This window comes from Penicillium expansum, assembly GCF_000769745.1.
Source record: "Penicillium expansum strain MD-8 chromosome Unknown contig284, whole genome shotgun sequence".
Taxonomy (NCBI): domain Eukaryota; kingdom Fungi; phylum Ascomycota; class Eurotiomycetes; order Eurotiales; family Aspergillaceae; genus Penicillium; species Penicillium expansum.
Window position 1 is genome coordinate 152,323 of NW_015971188.1, and position 20,188 is coordinate 172,510.

At 48.0% G+C, this 20,188-nt stretch overlaps 8 protein-coding genes across 8 annotated transcripts; 2 read left to right on the forward strand and 6 right to left on the reverse strand.

The window, feature by feature from the left end:
* Positions 1–259: 259 nt before the first annotated feature.
* Positions 260–1,483, forward strand: PEX2_085410 (Aldo/keto reductase subgroup; the record flags this gene model as incomplete). The annotated part of the gene is made up of 2 exons (XM_016745811.1): positions 260–696; positions 760–1,483. 2 exons carry the CDS (start codon positions 260–262, stop codon positions 1,481–1,483), a joined length of 1,161 nt encoding a protein of 386 aa, XP_016602258.1.
* A 1,084-nt stretch (positions 1,484–2,567) lies between these two features.
* On the reverse strand, positions 2,568–3,203 carry PEX2_085420 (uncharacterized protein; the record flags this gene model as incomplete). The annotated part of the gene is made up of 1 exon (XM_016745812.1): positions 2,568–3,203. One exon carries the CDS (start codon positions 3,201–3,203, stop codon positions 2,568–2,570), a length of 636 nt encoding a protein of 211 aa, XP_016602259.1.
* A 1,257-nt stretch (positions 3,204–4,460) lies between these two features.
* On the reverse strand, positions 4,461–6,234 carry PEX2_085430 (MDR family MFS transporter; the record flags this gene model as incomplete). The annotated part of the gene is made up of 2 exons (XM_016745813.1): positions 4,461–5,907; positions 5,978–6,234. 2 exons carry the CDS (start codon positions 6,232–6,234, stop codon positions 4,461–4,463), a joined length of 1,704 nt encoding a protein of 567 aa, XP_016602260.1.
* A 1,578-nt stretch (positions 6,235–7,812) lies between these two features.
* On the forward strand, positions 7,813–9,286 carry PEX2_085440 (uncharacterized protein; the record flags this gene model as incomplete). Its single annotated transcript, XM_016745814.1, has 2 exons — positions 7,813–7,987; positions 8,043–9,286. 2 exons carry the CDS (start codon positions 7,813–7,815, stop codon positions 9,284–9,286), a joined length of 1,419 nt encoding a protein of 472 aa, XP_016602261.1.
* A 357-nt stretch (positions 9,287–9,643) lies between these two features.
* On the reverse strand, positions 9,644–11,311 carry PEX2_085450 (Cytochrome P450; the record flags this gene model as incomplete). Its single annotated transcript, XM_016745815.1, has 6 exons — positions 9,644–9,655; positions 9,991–10,544; positions 10,700–10,759; positions 10,821–10,870; positions 11,013–11,110; positions 11,198–11,311. The coding sequence occupies 6 exons, from the start codon at positions 11,309–11,311 to the stop codon at positions 9,644–9,646; spliced, it is 888 nt and encodes a 295-aa protein (XP_016602262.1).
* A 639-nt stretch (positions 11,312–11,950) lies between these two features.
* On the reverse strand, positions 11,951–13,022 carry PEX2_085460 (zinc-binding alcohol dehydrogenase family protein; the record flags this gene model as incomplete). Its single annotated transcript, XM_016745816.1, has 2 exons — positions 11,951–12,479; positions 12,538–13,022. The coding sequence occupies 2 exons, from the start codon at positions 13,020–13,022 to the stop codon at positions 11,951–11,953; spliced, it is 1,014 nt and encodes a 337-aa protein (XP_016602263.1).
* Positions 13,023–13,372: 350 nt separating this feature from the next.
* On the reverse strand, positions 13,373–13,841 carry PEX2_085470 (uncharacterized protein; the record flags this gene model as incomplete). The annotated part of the gene is made up of 2 exons (XM_016745817.1): positions 13,373–13,673; positions 13,735–13,841. 2 exons carry the CDS (start codon positions 13,839–13,841, stop codon positions 13,373–13,375), a joined length of 408 nt encoding a protein of 135 aa, XP_016602264.1.
* A 3,344-nt stretch (positions 13,842–17,185) lies between these two features.
* Positions 17,186–19,793, reverse strand: PEX2_085480 (FHA domain protein; the record flags this gene model as incomplete). The annotated part of the gene is made up of 4 exons (XM_016745818.1): positions 17,186–19,281; positions 19,330–19,462; positions 19,516–19,718; positions 19,778–19,793. 4 exons carry the CDS (start codon positions 19,791–19,793, stop codon positions 17,186–17,188), a joined length of 2,448 nt encoding a protein of 815 aa, XP_016602265.1.
* Between the last annotated feature and the right edge of the window lie 395 nt (positions 19,794–20,188).

The following is a 20,188-nucleotide window of genomic DNA, read 5'->3' on the forward strand; positions in this document are numbered from 1 at the left end:
CCTAGGTAGTCTCTACGAGGAGCATACATTAACTAAATCCAATAAACATGCCATCGAAGCTCTTGATAGTCTTGATAGTAATAGCTTAGCTGTCATATTTATAAATGTATAGATCACTGGTCTTCTAGGCCATTCATTGTCGGGGAACCGAACAGGGATAGTGCGTATTGTACAGTCAGCATCTGCTATAAAGCCGACGCAATCAAATTACAACTTCTTCACCATTTCTCTTTCTTCCAATTTTGATCATTTCCTCAAAATGAATGCTCCATTGCGTACTTTAGGTAGAGACGGCCCCCAAGTCTCTCCCGTCGGCCTCGGCTTCGGGAGTGTCAGTGGATTCTACGGACCAGCTGGTACCATCGACGAGAGAGTGGCTCTTCTGTCGCATGCACATTCTGCAGGACTACGCTTCTGGGACCTGGCTGACATATATGGCCGCTCTGAGGATATCGCTGGTGAATGGTTCAAGCGATCTGGTAAGCGAGATGACATATTCCTGGCCACCAAGTTTGCGCTCCAGCAAAAGGAAGGAGGAGGCTACACTTTTCGGTCGGATCCCGAATACGTTAAGGCTGCATGTGAAAAGAGCCTCCGAAGACTCGGGGTAGACGTTATTGATCTCTACTACTGCCATCGGGTAGATGGGGTCACACCCATTGAGAAGACCGTCGAAGCTATGGCAGAGCTGAAGAAGTAGGGTCAAACCAACCTCAAAAGGCGCATAACCAAATGACTTCTAACATTGCGATCTCTCAGAGAGGGGAAAATCCGTCATCTCGGCCTATCCGAGGTCTCGGCAGCTACACTACGTCGAGCGCATGCCGTTCATCCTATTTCCGCTCTGCAAATGGAATACAGTCTCTTTACACTAGACATCGAATCTTCGGAAATCCTGGAAACCTGTCGCGAGCTGGGTGTGACTGTCGTGGCCTTCAGCCCTATTGGACGTGGTATCCTGACCGGACAGTTCCGATCTTACACAGACATCCCTGAAGGTGACTGGCGCCGTTTGTACCCAAAGTACTCGGAGGAAAACTTTCCGAGCATTCTAAAGCTATTGCAGACATTGGAAAAGGTTGCTAGTACTCATCAAAGCACCATAGCACAGGTGGCTCTTGCGTGGCTCCTCGCGCAAGGTCCAGATATCATCCCTATCCCAGGTACAAAGTCCCCCGCCAGAATGGACGAAAATGCGGCCTCTGCAGTTCTTCATTTGAGTGACCAGGAAATGCAAGAGATTCGGTCTCTAGTGGAGAATATTCAAATTCACGGTGATCGGTACCCTGCAGCGTGGGTATCACTTTCATTGATTTTTGGGCCCAGAGTGCTGACCAGCCAGATAGAGCGATGGCTACTCTCCGCACCGATACCCCGAAACTATAGGGAAATGTTGGAAGGTCACGTGACCAGCACTGTTTGCTCCCAGTTCGACTTCCGCAAAGCTTGCAAATCCCGAAACCCGACCCGACTCGACCCTTGAAAGGGTTGGGTTTCGGGCCTGTTCCTAAAGCTCGCAGCGGGCTTTGGGATTTTGGTTTAGGCCTATAGCTCGAAGGGGGGAGGGGCCCTGAGCCCCCCCCCCCTTCGACTAAATAATGCAAATATACCAATTTCTTATAACTATATAAATAATATAGGAATTCCTAGTAATTTTTTAATTATCTAATTTAATTTAAATTTAATTTAGTAATAGAAGATCGCTAGTATTATTATTAATTAAACCCCTATAACTTAGGCTATGGAGAGGCCCATGGACGGGGCCTACGCCGCATCGCTGGAGAAGCTATAGCTATGACCTTCAAAGTTTTATAGCTGACAGATTGTTTGACCCATAGAAGACAACATAAATACTTTAGAAGTGCTTGCAGACTAAGCGATCACCCCATTTTTTCCTCTGTACATGTTTTCGCAATTTCTCCCCTGAATGATAAATAGCCCTATAATCACGTTTTAACACGAGTGATAAGACTAGTACCATCCGTCAGAAGATCGTAAAAGCATTTATCTCATTAGCCACACGAGAATCTAAAGAGAACAAGGCAAGGCCGCCTAATCCACGATTGTTTGCCTATCCTTTATGAACTTTCTCTTCGGGTATCCTAAGAAAGAGCTGCAGTTGTAAAAAGGATTGCACAAAGGACCCAGCAAGGATTGTCAGTCCACCCCAGGTCCTTGAGGCACAGAGGTAGATAGGAAATGCAGCAATCGTCAAGAAGAAGCTTATAAGCGCCAGCGTACAAGACTGAATCCAGGAAACGCGATCCGGGCGAAGTTTTTTGTATATCGGCCAAAATGTTGTGAATATTCCAAGGAGCTGAATCAGAGCAGATGCTATAAGTTGGGAAAAATCTGAATCTTTTACCCCGCCTGGCTTGTTCTCGGAAGAGACCGAAGCAAAGCAAGCTGGGACAAATGAAACAGCGCATGTGACAGGAACAATGAAAGCAAGAGCGGATCTTGCCTTTTCCTGTTCAAGTATAGCATTTGGAGGATTTCTTGAAGGTGTCTCTAGCAATTTACTGCTTTTTGGTTAGAAAAGTAGTTTGAAAATAGTCAAAATGGAATCACCTCTCATCAGTGTCATCTAAGTACACCAGTGGTTCGTGCTGAACACCTAAAGTTGAGCACAAGTCTTCGATGTCCTCGTCGATACTTCGCAATCCCTCCTTGAGTACAGGGATTGATTTTCGAAGATAGCCACTAGCGGCCGCATCTTTGATTTGGTTGTATAAGCTTCGTGACAAATGCAAAATATCGCATAACTGTTCGTGGACTGCTTCCGAAGGAACCGGGGGCGGATCACCGAACATCAGTATGTCCATCAGCTCGTATTTCTCGTATTCCAAAGCATCCTCAAAAGCCTGAATCCCCAGGTAAATCATCTCACGATAAAAGTCACTTTTGAAGGGCTTCGATACTATCTCATAAAGGTCCTTTTTGGAGAGCCTTGCCACATGACGGCGTATTGCGCGGGAAATAGATTGCAAACGGTCGTCATGCTTGATGTTGGCGAGATTGCCTGCAGTGAAATCCACGAAAATCGTTTGGTAATCTTTGGACTTCTCGTGCTCTTGTAGAGTCCGCAAAGCCGAAAAATCCAAGTTCAGCAGTGTGGAGGCTATTTTCCTTAAGACTTTGTGTTCGGGTCCTTTTGACGGATGTTCTCGACGTTTCTGCAAGGAGTTTTGAGGAACACTCATATTGGGGTTTGGTGAATGTACATAAACTCTGCGCTTTGAATGAAGCGAGAATGAACGGACGAGGTAAGAGAGGAAGCAGAACAAAAAGCGGGGTCAATCATCCTGGCACCGCACTTCTCAAGAAAAAGGCGCAGCTAGAAATCATCAGGTATCAATTAAAAGTGCCCAACAGTATTATAGAACGCGTTATATCTGCACATCATCGAGTATATTACCTACCGTTGTGCGTCAAGGCTAGTACACCAGTGGGTAAAAATACTACAAAAAGAGGTGTATAAAACACCGACATCAACGCGAAACCACTTTCATAAGAGCCTCTCGGGCTTTCACATTGGGACAAATCGTTGGGAAATCATTGCGTTTTAAGCTGTCTGCAGGAGCGTCAGCGAGACAAGTTCTTAATGATCCTTGCTTTAATGAATGACCCCATGACAAATAGTCCTTACACTATGAAGGCGCGTGTGAAAGTTTTTCTTATTCAACTATTCTATAGCTAGCAATTCTTTTAGACTTCGATCTGAAAATGACCACCAGCAACTCTTTTTGCGCCGACCACATCAATACACCATCCTAGAGAGGCATCAAAGTCTTGGTGTGGACCTACTTCGAATTACTTCGGTTGCATTCAATCAAGGCTTTGAGCTCAGCGAAAAGAATATTTCAACCAGATTAAAGTCCGGCGAGAAGCCTCCTACTTGAGAGTGTGCGGTATAGCAGAAAATTACCATTGTACGGCAATAACAAGTCAGATACACAACGCAGTGTACCACCTGCGTCATGTAAAATACAACGTTCTATTCTTCGAAGTCATACATCCACTAGAGGGCGAATCGCCCACTATTCCACTAGTAGTGCTAAAAATAGAGCGAGTATGTAGAATGATTTAAGCTCTCCCTCCTCCCTGCTCAGGTATAAAAAGAAACAGAAAGTAACTATAACTATTAATTAAGAGAGAGGAATTTCGCCCTCTCTATTTTGTTACGGACCTACCCGTCACCAACCAGTGATAACCCATAAGGCACATAGATGGGCCACCGAGAGCTAACCAACCGACCAGTCAGTATTTATATAATTTCGACATAGAGAATCATCGACCCAATGGAAGCCTAATTCGGGTGTTTAACTTTGATAGAATGATATATATCTTTAGGGGATTGCTAGAAGAACATTCCCTCTTGGAAATCTGTTGAGATTTTGAATTATTAGATTTAGTTTAGTTTCTAGTGCATGGTTCCATCAAGTCCCGTCCTGTCAACCTCAAGTTTGCGAGGTGTCTGAGTCTGCTTTTTCAGCATCGGGGGTATTCCCCTTCTTTGTCTGAATGACGTCCTTTTCCGGCATGCCATACTCTGTCTCAAGCTCCTTTCGCAAAGGCACCTCTTTTTCAAAAAACACCAGTATACAAGCAAGACCGCAGAAAGCAATCGATACCAACCAGACAAGCTTGAGGGAGTCAGAAAATACCCCGATCACTTCGCTCTTCACCGGGTCACTTAGGTTGTTTATGAACGTATTGGACGCGTGCTGGTAGGCGTGACCGTTGGAGAGTGTTTGTCGCACAGTAGCATCCGAAATCCGATAGGCGTATTTGTTAAACTGATTGTTGAAGATGCTAGCGGGGATAGCCACGCCCCATATATTACCGAAGCTCCGCATAAATGCCCAGCTTGCCGTAGCAGCCGCCTGGTCCGACTCTGCAAGTGGGGCCTGGAAGGCAGGGAGCAAGGTGTTCAGGATCATTCCAGATCCGAGTGCGGCAATGATTTGAAAAACAATCCACTCCCCATCGGAGGAGTAGCGGTCGAGGTGGGCAAACAGGCCCATACCCAATGTGAGGATGATAAAACCGACCAGGTGAAGGGCTTTGTACTTTCCAAACTTCGAGAGGATGATGACCGCAATTACGGCGCCGGGAATCGCAACGAGGGTAATAGGCAGCATTTGAACGCCTGCTCGGGCTGGCGAAGAGCCCAAAATGGCTTGGAAGTAAACAGGAATGAAGAACAGGACCCAGTAGAGAAGGACCGTGAACAAGTATGTGTTGATGAAGACCACGAGGGAGGTTCGATTTTTGAATAGGCGCGGTGGCACCACGGGCTCGGCACAAAACTTGGATTGTTCAAAAACCATAAATATAACCAGCCCAACAAGGCCCAGCACCAACGGCACCACGATCCGCCATGAGCTCCATGGAAAGCGTGAGCCCCCGTATGTCAATGCGCAGAGGATTGCTGCCGTCGCTCCCATGATGAGGATATTGCCGATATAGTCGATACGCTTGATCTTCTGGGAAAAGGTGGTATTGCTCTGATAGTTCGTGTGTAGAAACAGGAACAGAAGCACCAGCGCAAACCCACCAACAGGTAAGTTGATGTAGAAGACCCATCGCCAAGTTGTGCGTTGAACAATAATTCCACCTACAAAGGGGCCCATTGAGCTGCCAATCGAGTAGACGGTGAGCACGATGGCGATAAAATTTCCGCGCTCACGCAAGGGAACGAGATCCGAGACGATCACATCGACGATCATGTTAATGCCACCACTTCCAATGCCTTGAACCGCGCGCCCGACAATGAGCATATTCGCGCCAGTTGCGCCACCACAGATGCCGCTTCCCAAGGTGAATACGGCGACGATAAACATCGTTAGCCATCGGCGACCGAAGACATTGGCTAGCTGGCCAAATAGGGGCTGAACCGCTGCACTAGAGAATTCCCAGAAAGTGTCAGTTTACGGCTCGGGTCACCACGACTGGCGGTAGGGAATCAAGGTACCTGGTGAGGAAGAAGGCATTCGTGATCCAGATATAGTTGTCGCCGATGCCCAGCTCCTCCACAATTGTTGGCATTGAAGTCGAAACCACCGTGTTCTCCAGTGCTCCCAAGAGACCCGTTATACAGAGTGTAAAGATAATGGTCCAGAACTTGAACCCTCTTCTCATGGGTGGAGGTTTCACGATTGCTTCCTCACTGCCATCTTCCACTCGGAGTCCACTTTCTTCTCGCAGGTCGGGCTTCGTTTCCACTGTCATGGTCGCGAAAAGTTGCAAAAGTATGGTGATTCTATATCTCAAGACAAGAAAAGGAGACTAACACATTAGCACTGCGCTTTCTCTGCAGGGAGCTTGAGTCACTCACCCACCACCGTATCCAGCTGCTTGTCGGGTACCTCTCACGATTTCGATCCCCGTTAGGTCTGTCAGCTCAAATGATTTTCGTATGCAGGATATTAGAAAAGATCGGAGGCTGAAGAGAGAGACAATTGGTTCGAAGAAATTGGATCTTTGCCTTCGGTGACGGAGAGGCAATCTGGCCGACCCCTTCGGAGCATTCGAGTTCTTTGTTTGTTGGCCCCGATTCGGATTTTGCCATATCCCCGGATCCGATCCATGGCTCGCACGCAAGGCATTCTCGTTAGCAACGATGTCTTTACTTGCATGCTGACTGCATTGGCCCCCTGTGGTGTGTGAGTTCGCCAGGGGTCGTATAGTAGAATCAGTGAGACAATCCGATGCGCATCATAAATGGCCGAGTCGATCAAATGTACGGAGTAAGTAAGGTTCGGAAAGTTCCGAAAGTCAAACAAGCTAATCGGGGGGGGGGGCTATTAGTCCGGCTATTGGCCCGGGGTCCGTTAACCTCTCGAATCGCCCCGGGGCCGACTACTGCGATGCCACCTCGTATTTTGTACCAAACAACATCTGCAATTCTACGATTCTGATTCGGCACACACTGCTTATCAACCATTTCACAAATGACCATTTCTTTACCATTTACATACTTATTTTACGATTTTACGATTGTACCATCATACCATAAATATCAAACTATATAAAAGTAAGGCCTTCTATCCAGATCTTTTATTAGTAGGCCTTCTAAGAGGATTTGTGAACAGAGATGTTTGTGAAATTTGAATCTATGGATGTATTGGTCGACTTGGTACGGAGTACTCCGTAATTACTACGATTCTGCGAGGAGTCTACCCGCCTGTCTGCTCGAAAGTGTTTGCTCGCCCGGAATATAATGTTGACTAATAGCATGTGACCTAGTGGAATTGTAGGAATTGTAGTATTGTCATACGATGGTACTCATACAGAGGTATTTTGACAAAAAAAAGCTTGTTAGTGAAGAGAGAGAGAGAGAAAGAGAGAGGAGAAGAAGAAGTAGGTAAATAACTATGCAGGTAAAGAATAGGGAGAAAACTCCAGGTAGGACTGGAATCATCAAGAACAAATGGAAGTTTGATTATAATTTGAAATGATTGAATGCCTGAAATGGCATCGCAAAACAGCCAAACAGCAAAATACGAGGTGGCATCATGGGCACTAGCTGCTGCCGTAGCGCCATCACAATCCCTGCTTTGTTTCGAGGGGCCAGGATCTGGGGGCCACCCGGCGAACCGCAATCTAGTTCAACTGAACATCCTTTAGGTGCTTGACGTCCACTAGTAATCGTGGGGCTCATCGGAGGTCCAATTTCGCTCAGATTTTGGTTCCATATCTGTCTCTATAACCCTTTGGACAGTCTATATCCCCCTAACCACCCCGCACAATGGCAATGTTGTCACCAGAAACTCACGCGCAATCCGCCAAAAGATTCGCATGCGATAGATGCAGAGGACACAAATTACGATGTCCTCGGGAGGACCAGACCGGCCAGTCCTGTACGCGGTGCCTGCGCGCCGGTGCCATGTGTATTACAAGCAATCTGCGCCCTCTCGGACGGCCGGCACGGAAGACTACCCCGGGAAACAGCCAGGGACGGGAACGACGCCCACGAAAGCCTGTAAGCCGCCAAAGCGGTCCCGCTGACGATGAGATCAACGTATTATATGATATAGATCCCACCCAAAATCCAAACCATCTATTCGGCGCCGAGAAACATCACGGGAGCAGGAGAGATGATGGCCCGCCGGAGGGCCCAGGAGCTTTCGACGCAAATGGTCCCGCTTTTTTTGGCCTGGATCCGGCAATTCTCTTGGGCCTCTCGGGGGTCAGCGATGATTTCCTGGGGGGCGGGCTGTCGAGTGGCCAGAACTCTTTCGGGATTCCCTCGCTGAATGGCACGCATATCCCCAGCCCCAGAGATGCGGAGAGCGCATATGCCGACACCAGCCATAGATCGAGTGATCAAAGCCAGTATTTCAGGGACGAATCCAGCCAAAGACTGGATTCCGACTCCCTGAGAGCTGCCGATCCTTCCAAGCAGCCACGGAAGACGATGAGCAGCGCGGATGCCGTTCAGAGGCTGTCTGTCCTGATTCAGTCGCTGAGCAAGCAACTGGAGCGACTCAAGACCGCACCTTGGAGTGTCACCCTGGTCAATATCGTGTGTACCAAGCAGGGCCAGGAGGCAGCCAATTCGAACCCCCTCGGAGAGGTCCTTCAAAGCACCTCCGAGTTCGTGCAAGTCCTCCAAACCATCGCTTTCAAGACCTCTGCAGACCAGCCGGTGTCTGCATTTCAATCACCCAACTCCGATCCCACCACGCTGTCGTCATCGGGGTCTGACATGTACTGCTCTCGCGCGGCAGCGAATCTGAACAACGCCGTGCAGCCGCTTCATATCAGCTCTTCGCCCTTTGGCCAACTGCACACTCCAGAATTCAGGATTCCACCGCCCTCCGACCATTCCAAACCGGATCTCTCGACCGCTCTCCTGATCCTAACCTGCTACATTCAGATTATCCAGATCTATAACCTTCTCTTCCTGCGCGTCTGCGAGTCTCTATCGGAAATGTCGCACCAGTCCATCTCATCCCTCCAATCTGTACCGGGCCTCCAGCTTGGAGGATTCCCCGTCCAGTACGGGAATCTGCAGATCAAGATTCTCGTCCAGGTGATCATGCATCTTCTGTCTCACATCGAACGCTTGCTGGGAACATCTGCGGAGTTCCATCTTGACCCTGCCAGCGGCTCCAATGATGGTCTCCTCAGTAGTTCGGAGCTGACCGCGCTGTCGCGGATGGTGATGAGTCAAAAGGACGACAAGGAGAGTGATGGGATGGGTGTTGGGTATATTTCCTCGCTCCGGAAGAAAATGAAAAAGATCCAGCAGATGTTGGAACTGAACCCTTTTTTGTAGATATTCACAGCTGTTGCATTGTCTTGTTGATTATAATTCGTCGTGTGATTTTTTTTTTCCTGCGCCACGAGTTGCGAATGAGTGTTATGAATTAGATTTTGTATGGACAGTATTTGGGAATTTGTGATATTCCATGTTTTGAGCAGCGTCACGTTTCGGATAAAGAAAAATTCAAAAATTTCAGGTATCTACTCCGATTTATAACGGCATCTGGGCACTTTTCTTTCCGATAGAAAAAAAGAAACGCTCCGATGGCCCGCCACGTAAGGTACCTACCCTACACATGTAGATAACAGGGTCATGCAACACGCTACGTAATGTCACAGATCTTCCGACCGGCAGATGCTATTGTAATAGTTACGTGGTGCTCTATAGTCTGATCATCACCATAATGGCTTAGGTACATAGTGAAGCGGGGTCTATGGGTGCACTCTAGGTACACGGGTCGATTCAGCCTGCATATGATAAATCTAGGAAAGAAGCGCACAGCGGAGCGTACAATAGAAGATGGTAGTCAGAAATCTTTGGCTCAAAATGAGGGATGAGAGAGATGTGAGGTGCTGAGCGTTATAAACTATGAGAAATGCGCATATAAAGAAGCCACCTCGGAGCATTTACCAACACTGCTGACCGTCACCTTTTTTTTTTCTTCTTGTCAGATCCAGTTTCCAGCCAAAAATGCAGAACTCATTGAATATACATACCCCAGGAGGGACAAAGTTGCCATCCACCTCGTATCCGGGACTCACACGGGGGAGTCCAAATGCTGCGTTGGTGTGAAGGCGCAAAGACTCGTCGATGACTGCTTGAAGGTACTTCATTTTCTGGAGTCGGTCACCCGTGATATCATCATACTCGGCGAATTCTTCTCTGATCTCTTTCTGAGCATGGCCATATTGATCTTTATTTGTCAGGAGATAGTACAGCGCAGAAGAGATTAAATTCGTCATGGGGTCGAATCCAGCCACGATGAATACATTTGCCTGGGCGATGATCCAGTCCTCGGTGGGATCTGGCTTGCCATCTTTGGGAAGCAGCTGCTCAACGTAATCAGGATGTTTGATCTCGTCTCGCTGCGACATCCGACGACGAATCTCTTGTCTATTCAGACGGAGAAGGGTAGGTACAGTGAGAACCACAGACAGCGGAATCAGGAACCAAACGAAGGGTCGAAGCATGCGAAATCGTCTAGTGACTTGATTGGTGGTGCCCCAAAGTCCGACCTTCCCAAACGTAGATAGAAAGGTGGATGATTTAACTAAGTGAACGCGTTAATAAGGGACTGGGTGCTCGCATCATTCTTGAGGCCCTCTTTGACGACATACGGTTTTTGACCTGCTCAAATTGTCGACACGCGGAACCGAAATGGCGTTAGCGAATCCTAGCGGAGGTAATAATTTGTGGGGGACATACCCTTTGCTGCATTTGGGGTCATAAAGGCCAGCTCGTTTGGAGAGACACGAACAACATCTCCTATTTGAAATTAGATCATGGTTTTGTTTCCTGATCAGCCTAGATGCGGTCTTCTGCTCACCGTATTTCTCAAACGCGGCCTCAAGGGCCCACGGGTACCTGCCAGTAAACCTGGCATATTCTGTCAGTATTTAAGATCTTCTTTTCTTTCCATTTCTCTAGGTATGCATATTGAGTCCAATCTGGTCATTTTGACCTGGTGGTAAGCACCAATTTCAATGAGCAGCTATGGACATTCCAATGATACGCATACCACACATTTGACACGGCGGCAAGCTTTGGTCCAGGAAAATTTGCCAAAGGGTGCAAGAATGACAGATAAGTGCCTCGTCCGATGGCATAGATAAATGACTGGGATGGTCGAACATTAGCGTATGATCATGGCTTTTTGGGACAATCCCCCAAAAAATATTTGATGCTAAAACGGATATCACTAACAATTGTCAAGGAATATTTGAGTATCAAGCCAGCATCCAGAGCAGATATGATCCGGTTTGCGGCGATCAGCTGCAGCCCAAAATCTGCTGCAAATTTATCCATGATTCGAATCATTGGAACGGGACACCTTGAAAGGCTGTTTCAATCAAATGGCAGACATGAAGGATATAACGGGAATAGCATTTGTGGAAATTACCTTAACTCCATTGAGAATCGAGATCCCTCGTAGCAAATCAAATCCAACATTTATCCAACCACTGAATCGGCGAATAGGCGAATTCCCTGAAGCGCTTCCTTAATTCTCCGACACCTGGGGAGTAGCCTCTTCTACTCCGGATGCTTATGGCGGGAGCCACACCGAACAAGGGTCCGAAGTATCGATCACGAAGCAGACTCACTATGGCATCAATGTTATTTTGGAGAACAATGAGCTTCCACGGGATCCTTTGTTGATAGAATGGCCCCCAGGCTCGGTGGATAAATAATGCCGATTTGGACGATTATACGCTAGTTCGCAGTAGGGACGGCGCCGGGGTGGAGGCAGTAAAAGCAACCACACCATGCACGTCGCCTCAGTATCAGGAAAGACCAGCTTCCTCGACCGGCAGAAATAATTGTCGTGAGAATCTGATTTCGAGGACATCATAGCAAGCAAAACAAGCAAAGTTCTCAGTGACAGTACTACTAACTGCTGAATAAGTATTCAAGTAGAACCTTGGAATATGAAATCAGGTACATTCAAGCCCCCTAAGGCTACTGACCGAGTGGCACAACCAACTTCCGGGCATTTACCTGTCCACTCTTCATGAGAGTGAACCCATCCAAAATCCCATTCCATCCACGAGAAAGAACATACACAGGGTGAACTTTAATCTTGTTTTCTTCCAATAGCTTCTCCGCAATCCGAAAGAATTGAACCCCAAGATCCTTAGCCGCCTGTGAAGCAGGCCTCCCATATTCAGGACCCAGGTCAATTTCCCTCCCATGAAGTTCGTGAGCCATGACGAATTCGGAATTCACTGCTTTGCGTGTGAGGAGCTCCTGCTGTGGAAGCTCCAAACAGGCATACCTCCCTCCCGCCCGACCAATGGCAGCGTGGCAGATTTGCGTCGAGTCAGCATCCGTAATACAGTCGAGCGCATACTTCAATGAATTGTTTGTAAACGACTTGATGTCCGCTGCGCAGGTGGGTGAGGCGTAGTCGAACACCTGCTTGGCCCCGAAAGACTTGACCAGGTCGAAGTTCTTGGGTGAGCTGGTCGCGATTGGGGTGATGCCGCTCCTGCACAACATGGTGATTAGATTTGGATTTTCAACCATGGGCTCGAATATCAGCTTACAACTTCAAGATCTGCACTGCCATAGTCCCCATTGCGGTGGAGCCTCCGTACACCAAGATAGGGAAAGGGGTTGCGGCGGGCTCATTTGGGGTTGCCGTCAATCCAAGCGCTTTCCAGAACGAGATACAAGAAGTACCCAGAGCAACGCCCAACGTCGCCGCATCTTCCCAAGCCATTGATGCAGGAACCTTCATCACAAGGCTCGCGTCAGCTTTGACGTATTGAGCAAATGCACCGCTCCGAGGGTCGGCTGGGTTACAGCCGTGGACGGCACCGCAGACACGATCACCCACAGCTAGCGGACGCGCGAGCTGTGATACCCCCGAGCCAGTCTCTATAATGGTTCCGGCAAAGTCTGAGCCGATGATGGCGGCAGCCGATTTACCGTCAATTAGCGTTGTGGTGGAAAAGGAAGTTGCCGAACATTCTTTTTGCCATTTTGTGACAACTCTTTTGTCAACTTTCAGAGTGTGTATTCTAAGCATAATACGAAGAAATCAAAAATTTAAGAATAAAGATGCCTATAAGCCCAAAGAAAAAGGTGAACCAAATACGCCCTAAGAGATGGAAAATAAAAATGAGGTCAAAAGACAAAAAGAACCTAAAGTCGAAGCCCCAACCAGGTAGCCCACCATATCACATTGTTCATAAAACCAGACCCAAAGCTCCTTCCAACCCCTATAAACCGCAGCCTGGTCCCTTTACCAGGAGTAATTCCACCCTCAAGTAATGGGCAATCACACTAGCCCGCAAAATTGTGGGATCGTGAGATAATAGAGCCTTGAGATATCTTAGCTCTGGCCATATCCGATACCCTTCTTGTGCTTACAACCAATCAAGGATTTCTCGGCTTATTCATATTGCTATCAATCCTCCCACAGCTAGTGCTATCACGACCATCCCCATATTTTCCGTACGAACGAGCGATGCTTGGATCAGCGTGGGAAGAATGCGAATTAGACGAGCTGCGACTGAGCGAGCTCGGGGATGACGGTGTTGAGGATCCGGGTGTTTCTGCAGATGCAGCTGTGGGGTTCACCATTGCTCTGGCTGCGGCAGCTGCAGCTGCAGGGTTGCAGTGTGCACAGATAAAGATGTTGAAGCCGCGACCGTTGCAGTTGAGGCAGATTGCTCCTCTGGGAATCGTGTTAGTATTAGGATACAGATGTAAAGACTGTATTGGGGGTTGGTGTATACCTCGGGGCATTCCCTGCGCAACCTTTGCATGTAACTACCGTCCGCCCTCCGACGCAGGAAATGTGCTCGGGGTCAAGGCTGAACAAGGACTGGGTGGAGCTGGCCATTTTAATCGATGTAGAAATATAGAGAAGCGAAATATTGGAAGGTAAATAGTGCAGACGCGGAGAGTCAAGTATGATCAAAATCCACCTAACATAAAGTGCAGGCGGCTTTGTGGTATTCTTCTCGTTGGTTCTTTCTTTCACTCTGGGGGGAAACTATCAATAAAGAATAGCCAGGATATTGTGAACCCTGAAAGAGTAGTTGGGAACAAAGGAAGAGGAAGACAATAGTATAGGCCGAAGTATAAAGCTAGAAATTATCGGCGAAGAAAACGGATTTCTTATACAGAAAAAAAGTCATTAGTGCCACCAACAAAGTTCCCGAGAGTTTCCAAGTGTCACATATGCGATATCCACCACGGAGCGTGTAATTGATGACGGGAATCAGGGTTGAGTCCACCAGGATGATCAGCAGGACAGAGAGATGGACGGTGATAGGATAGTTAACCAGGTACATGATGTACGTGAATATTTCATTTACATGCATGCCATTTCAATCGAATCCTTCGGTTATTCCCGACTAAAAATAAAAAAAAAGAAAAGAAAAAAAAAGAAGATCCAACGCGAGAGGGGAACGGCGTAGAAACCGTTCTGGACTTAGCTGAGTTGTCAAACCCCGCTGCCTAGGTGCTTGTGCCTGTCAAGCTAAGGTATGCAGCTGCGGAAATGCAGGGTTTATGAAACAGGAGCTGGTGGGGGATTCTGGTGCTTCTTGATCCACACGACCGGGCTTACGTTGTTCATACGCTTCCTAAAGGGTTCATTCGCTGGTCATTCTGTGAGAGGGTTTTTAGAGCAAAAAATCTGCAGTGAAACCAGAATGCCACCAAATTGGCAAATCAAAGTTGATACAGCGTTAAGCAGGCAGTCGTTCATGTGCAGCGGAAAAGATGTCCCAGGAGCATGGCCTCCATCCTGTGACACGACAAATCTTGACCGTATAAACTGGTATACCATTATCCTCGTGGGTTAGGACTGTTGATATCGCCACGAGTACTCCGTATGTGATGTTCAACTCCAACCACGGATAGCTGCATTGGACCATGCGACCATGATCTGAACTCCGAGATGATGTATGGATGATACGGGCCATTCTGGGTGTCTTTTCGATGTCGATTTCCTCCCATGGTGGATCTCTCTCTTCAGCTCTTGTCGCATTTTCTTGTTGAGATGATCTTTCCATCTCGACCGAATAGAGTAAAGTACCATGCATGGAAGGTGGTATGAATAGTCAGATTCTCACCCAGTTCGCTTAACACATACCGTATCAGGAACAGTGTTCAAGGGCTTCTACGGAGTACGCTCTCAAAGCGTATCTACCGTGAGCAGTAAGAGAAATGCATGGGGACAATCTCGTGCAGGGGCCAAATCGATGCAATGATCCATTCCAATGTTGATAATAATATGCTTCGTAAGCACAATCTCCGATAAACACCGGAGAGAGCGGATGCATCTGGCACATGTGACAGCATGAAGAGATCCGAAAAGAAAAGAAAGAAAAAAAACCCCCACAACAGCCATAATTGAGGTGAAAAGAAAGCCCTGTGAGAGGTGTGAGCTACCAATAAGCAGAAAGAAAGAGAAATCGAAATTTGGACACACAGCCAATCGCATGAGTTCATACACCGGAAGCCCGAAGCGCCGTGGATGTGACACTTAGCCTCAAGCAAGTAACCGTGGAGGGGCTGCAAGGACAGGGGCACCGAAAAAGACCTAGAGAAACCCCCCCTTTTAGCATTTTCATCTCAGTCAACATTTCAAGGATTCCTTGCAGCCGTTTGACTTTGCCTTTCATTGTATGAGCTGACCTGAAGCGCTTCTGCATATTGGTCACATGCAGACTTGAATGTGGAAATGACACGCATCCACGAACAGCTCGAATAAATTCACTCATATCGGGTTTGCATGGATACATCCAAAGACGTAACCTAAACACGAGTTCAAATAAAAGTAACGGGTATGCGCGTCATTAGCGGGGCTGTGGATTCGTATACTAAACATATCAGCCTCCGATTCATCATACTGTATGGAACTAAGACAGCCCAGGTACTCCGTACTTCAAGCTTGGGTTCGTTCAACCAGTTCACTATTAGGAAGTAGGCCTGCAGCCAGCCACTTCCAATCACACGCTAGTCCAGAATTCGAAGTCCAAAATTTGAACTTGGGCTGGAGTCGAGGCTTCGCATGGGCGGCAAGTTGCATCAATCATTACAACGAAGAAGTTTCCATCGATGTCTCAAAAGAGCTATCTGAGACTTCCGGAGGTCATCCTGGAACCAGAACGTTTGCAAATCACCTTTCATCACCAAGTGTCACCGTTAAACCCCGAGGGTGCCGAGGGGGAGAAAAAGAAAAGAGAAAAGAAAAGAAAATATCAGGTTGCACGCAAATGGAAAGAGAGCGACTCAATTGCAAGTCAGCTGATATGAACCTATGGGATACCTGCAGCCCAGTTGCCATTGTCGCTGTAAAATGTGAGTCAGGTCGCCTTTTCTTCAATGGCCTGTGGAAATAGTCTTGTTAATTTCTATGAGAATGAGATGGCTCTCTCTCTCTCTCTCTCTCTCTCTCTCTCTCTCTCTCCTTTTTTTGGCTAACAGTTTAGATGTGACGTTGTGTATACAGATATATAAAAGGTCGAAGAACATCAAATATTGGCTGATCTCTGAAATTCGGCACTTAAAGATCCCCCAAAGCATAAAATGAACTCACATGCTAGGCAAATACTGACCTTCGGCGACAGTGGAATGATATCACGGTGCATTTTGAAATGAGGCCACCCAAGACCACCCAAAACCGGTACCTGACAGTGAGATTTTGTAGCCCTAGATACCACGAGGTCCACAGTTGGCAGGATTACATGACGCATGGTGAAAATAAAGGACAGTCATTCTCCATTACGATCTGCATAGCTATCACATGGAAAAGAATAAGACGCTACGTGGCGTTCCATCTTAGAGTCACTGTATTTGACCCAGGTAATGATCGAGCGTGCAGCCACGGTAAAGGGGGGGAAAAAAGCAAAGAAATAGGGGAGAAACAAAGTAGCCAGCCAATAGAACGCCCACCAGTGGTGGCTCCCATAGCCACACCGTAGAATTGGGTGAGGATCCCGTGTGCTTGCTCATGGAGCCACGACATAAAAACAGCAGCGAGGGGGGGAGCCGGGGAGGAAGAAACAAACAAACACCCTCATCCATCCTTCTGCCCAAAGCCTGGACGCCTGGGTAACCCTGAAATCATAAAATCGTTGGAATCACGCCGATCTCACATGTCGGCGTTAAATCATAAAATATGGAAAGGGCAGGAAGCAAATGAAACCAGACCCCGAAACTAAGTGATTCCAATCACTGGAAGTATTCATTGGGTAAGGCTGCTAGCACAGCGATAGTTCCCAGACCACCCAGCAGGGCGCTGACGACAGCCGTGGTGGCGTGGCTTGCCAAGGACTTTGAGGTTGGGTGATTAGACTTCACTCGCTTTGCCGGACGCTCATTCTCAGCAAATGCAGAGACATTTTCGGCAAGTGCGGAGCTGATCGCATCCTTGGCCTCAGAGGGAATTGTGTCGAGGTTGAGATCTGACTGGCTGGCTGGCTCTACAGGCAGCCGCTGAGCATCTTGCGAAAAACTGGGTTCAAGAGACGACGATTGCATCTCTGTTGCAGTACGCTTCAAATTTGACTTTCCAGATGTTGCCAGGTAGGGCACAAATACATCGTCCACGGGGGCACTAGTCGAGAACGGTCCATCGTGGTAGTAATTCTCGAATTCATGAGACAAGGACGGTATTCCAACACTGCTCTCAATCTTCCGTTGCATTGGTGGATATTTGTTCTGACATGATCTTGGCAGCTCACCAGAAACAGTGTATGGCGGGAACCGAGCACCTGGGTTTGTCATACCAGGGGCAGTCTGTGACATCGATGGCTTACTCTCGTTCCGTGCGGGGTTCGATGGCCCGTCCCCAATAGCTTCCTGGTACAATTGCTCTGGGCCATTCTCTTCAGGTACATGCTTGGACACTTCGACGGCATCAGTGTGGTTGGCGCGTCCAAGTTCCTTCATATACTCCAAATCAAGCAAGGAACGGAGATCAGGCTTCAGCGGAACACGGTGTTCAAGACGCTCATCCTCAGAGGAACTGTCAGAGTCGTTTTCGGATTCATCAGAGACCTCATCATCTTTCTCTTCGTCATCTTCGTCAAAGTCCTCTGCCGACACTTCACAATCGACTCCATGAATCGATTCGCTGTCGTACATCCCATAAGCATATTCATAGTTGTCTGAGATCGACTGGTTGAGACCATCTGAGTCAGAAATGTACCCCTCACTGCCCTGAGCTTCTTCATCTGAATCAACGGACTCGTCATCAGAGAGCCAGTTTTCATCGAAGTTCAGATCCCAGTAAGGAGCCACATCGCACCATCGATCTCCGATCATCTGGGGCTCCCAGGCCCTCACGATCCAGCATTTGTGACAGTCTTCCACCTCGGTTTCAGTCTCGAGCTGGCGCTTCAGTTCCTCGCTGAGAAGCTCCTGTGGCTTCTCAACGATCCACCACCAATTGCTCATATCCTGGCCGGCTTCGTCTTCGTAGATGATCCAAAACCTTCGCTTATCGACTGACCAGTACCTAAGAAGGTTGCCGGGCATACGATGGAAGGATGTGTCTGATTCCTCGGAGTCTGGTTCCCAATAGACTTCTGTCCCAACGCAAGGCTGGAAGCTAGGGGAGTCATCTACCCAGTACGAATCTTTGGAGATAGAACAACGGCGTGCAGCGTGGATAATGCGCCTGTCGTGGTCAACGTCGGGTATCATGTTGGATTCGCCCCAAGCCATGTCTGCTAGCCGCATGAACATAGGCCGCATCATGGTCCAATCGCTGTAGAGGATCTCGGGTACTTTCTGGTAACAGACTGCAGGGAGACTTTCTTCCTCGTGTGCTTGTTGTGCAGATGGAATTTCGGTAGAGGGTGGTTTGGCGGAGGATATGTTGGCATCTGAGACCGGTTTGGCGGGAGATGGTTTGGTGTCGGTGGCCGGTTTGGTATCAGACAGCGGACTAGGAAGATCCGGGACCAGTAGTGAAGGGTCGGGCACAACCTTTGTGGTAGACTCTTCGGTAGAAGACAAATCTCCCCAATGGAGCTCCGGTTCGTCCTTCGAATGTTCGTCACCCTCGACACTCGAGACAGGAGAAACCAGAGTATCCACAGGCTGCAGAACAGTAGTTTCCCAAGATCGAGCAACGGACTCTTTAGAGGAGTCATCACTGGGAAGGTCGGCAGCCTCGATATCGCTATCGTCTTCGGGAACAGAGAAACTATTGGTTGACGGGCTTGGATTCAGTTTGATAGCAATTCCATCGTCTCGAATGACTGCACGCTGGGGTTTTAGCCACTGAACCTTGCAGCGGACCTCGATGGCCTCAAAAATCTCTGTACTTGGTTAGTTCCAGAACTATTAGACTGATATTGACCACATACCTTGGCCACGGTCGACATCGACACCAAATCGGATGATATCTCCACTAAACAGCGGGGTATCCACATCTGTCACCAGCTTAGTATCATTCAGGAAGGTTCCGTGTGTCGAGCCACAGTCGGCAATGAAAACCGTCTGTCAAAGATGTCAACAGGGCCATATGGTCAGATATGGAGGTTGGAACTAACATTTTGGTCGGGTGGTATGTTGAGAAAGGCATGATCACGAGACATGACCCGAGACTCAAACCAGGCGTTTTCTGTTGCAGGACTCCTTTTTCGAGTTTCACGCTTTGAGGCACGTCCGATGGCCACAGTCTTATCATGGTCGGCGATAGTGAGGGTACGCAGAGGATGGGTGTCTTCGAAAAGGGGGACAAGTGTCACGGTGACTGTGAGTTTGAGGTGTCAGTTGCGAGCAAGGTGACTATCAAGATATCCAAGTACTTACCACGTGGGTCCGACATGGCTAAAGGTAGATCAAGGATGGTACTGTGTAGGAAGCAGAAATAGGAAGCAGTTTGTTTCTAGGCGATGGTTAGACTGAGAGATAGAATTCCATGTGTGATAAGAGAGACCATGACAGCAAGGTAGAATGAATAACAAAGCATGACAAGATGAAGGGTGGGGGCAAGAGGTTAGGAGAGTTGGAGACAAAGGCAGCTTACCCGGGTGTTTCCAGGCTGCAACGCGATCACATGGACCAGTTGAGACAGCCGGGTGATAGCAGATGTATTGCAGAAAGGTAGTTTGTGAGCCGAGTAACTCAGAGCAGCAAATATGAAAAGTTGTTCAAAGCACAGAAGGTGTGGAAGGGAAAGAAGGAAGGGAGAGGGGTAGGTTCATCAATCAGGTCGAAGTT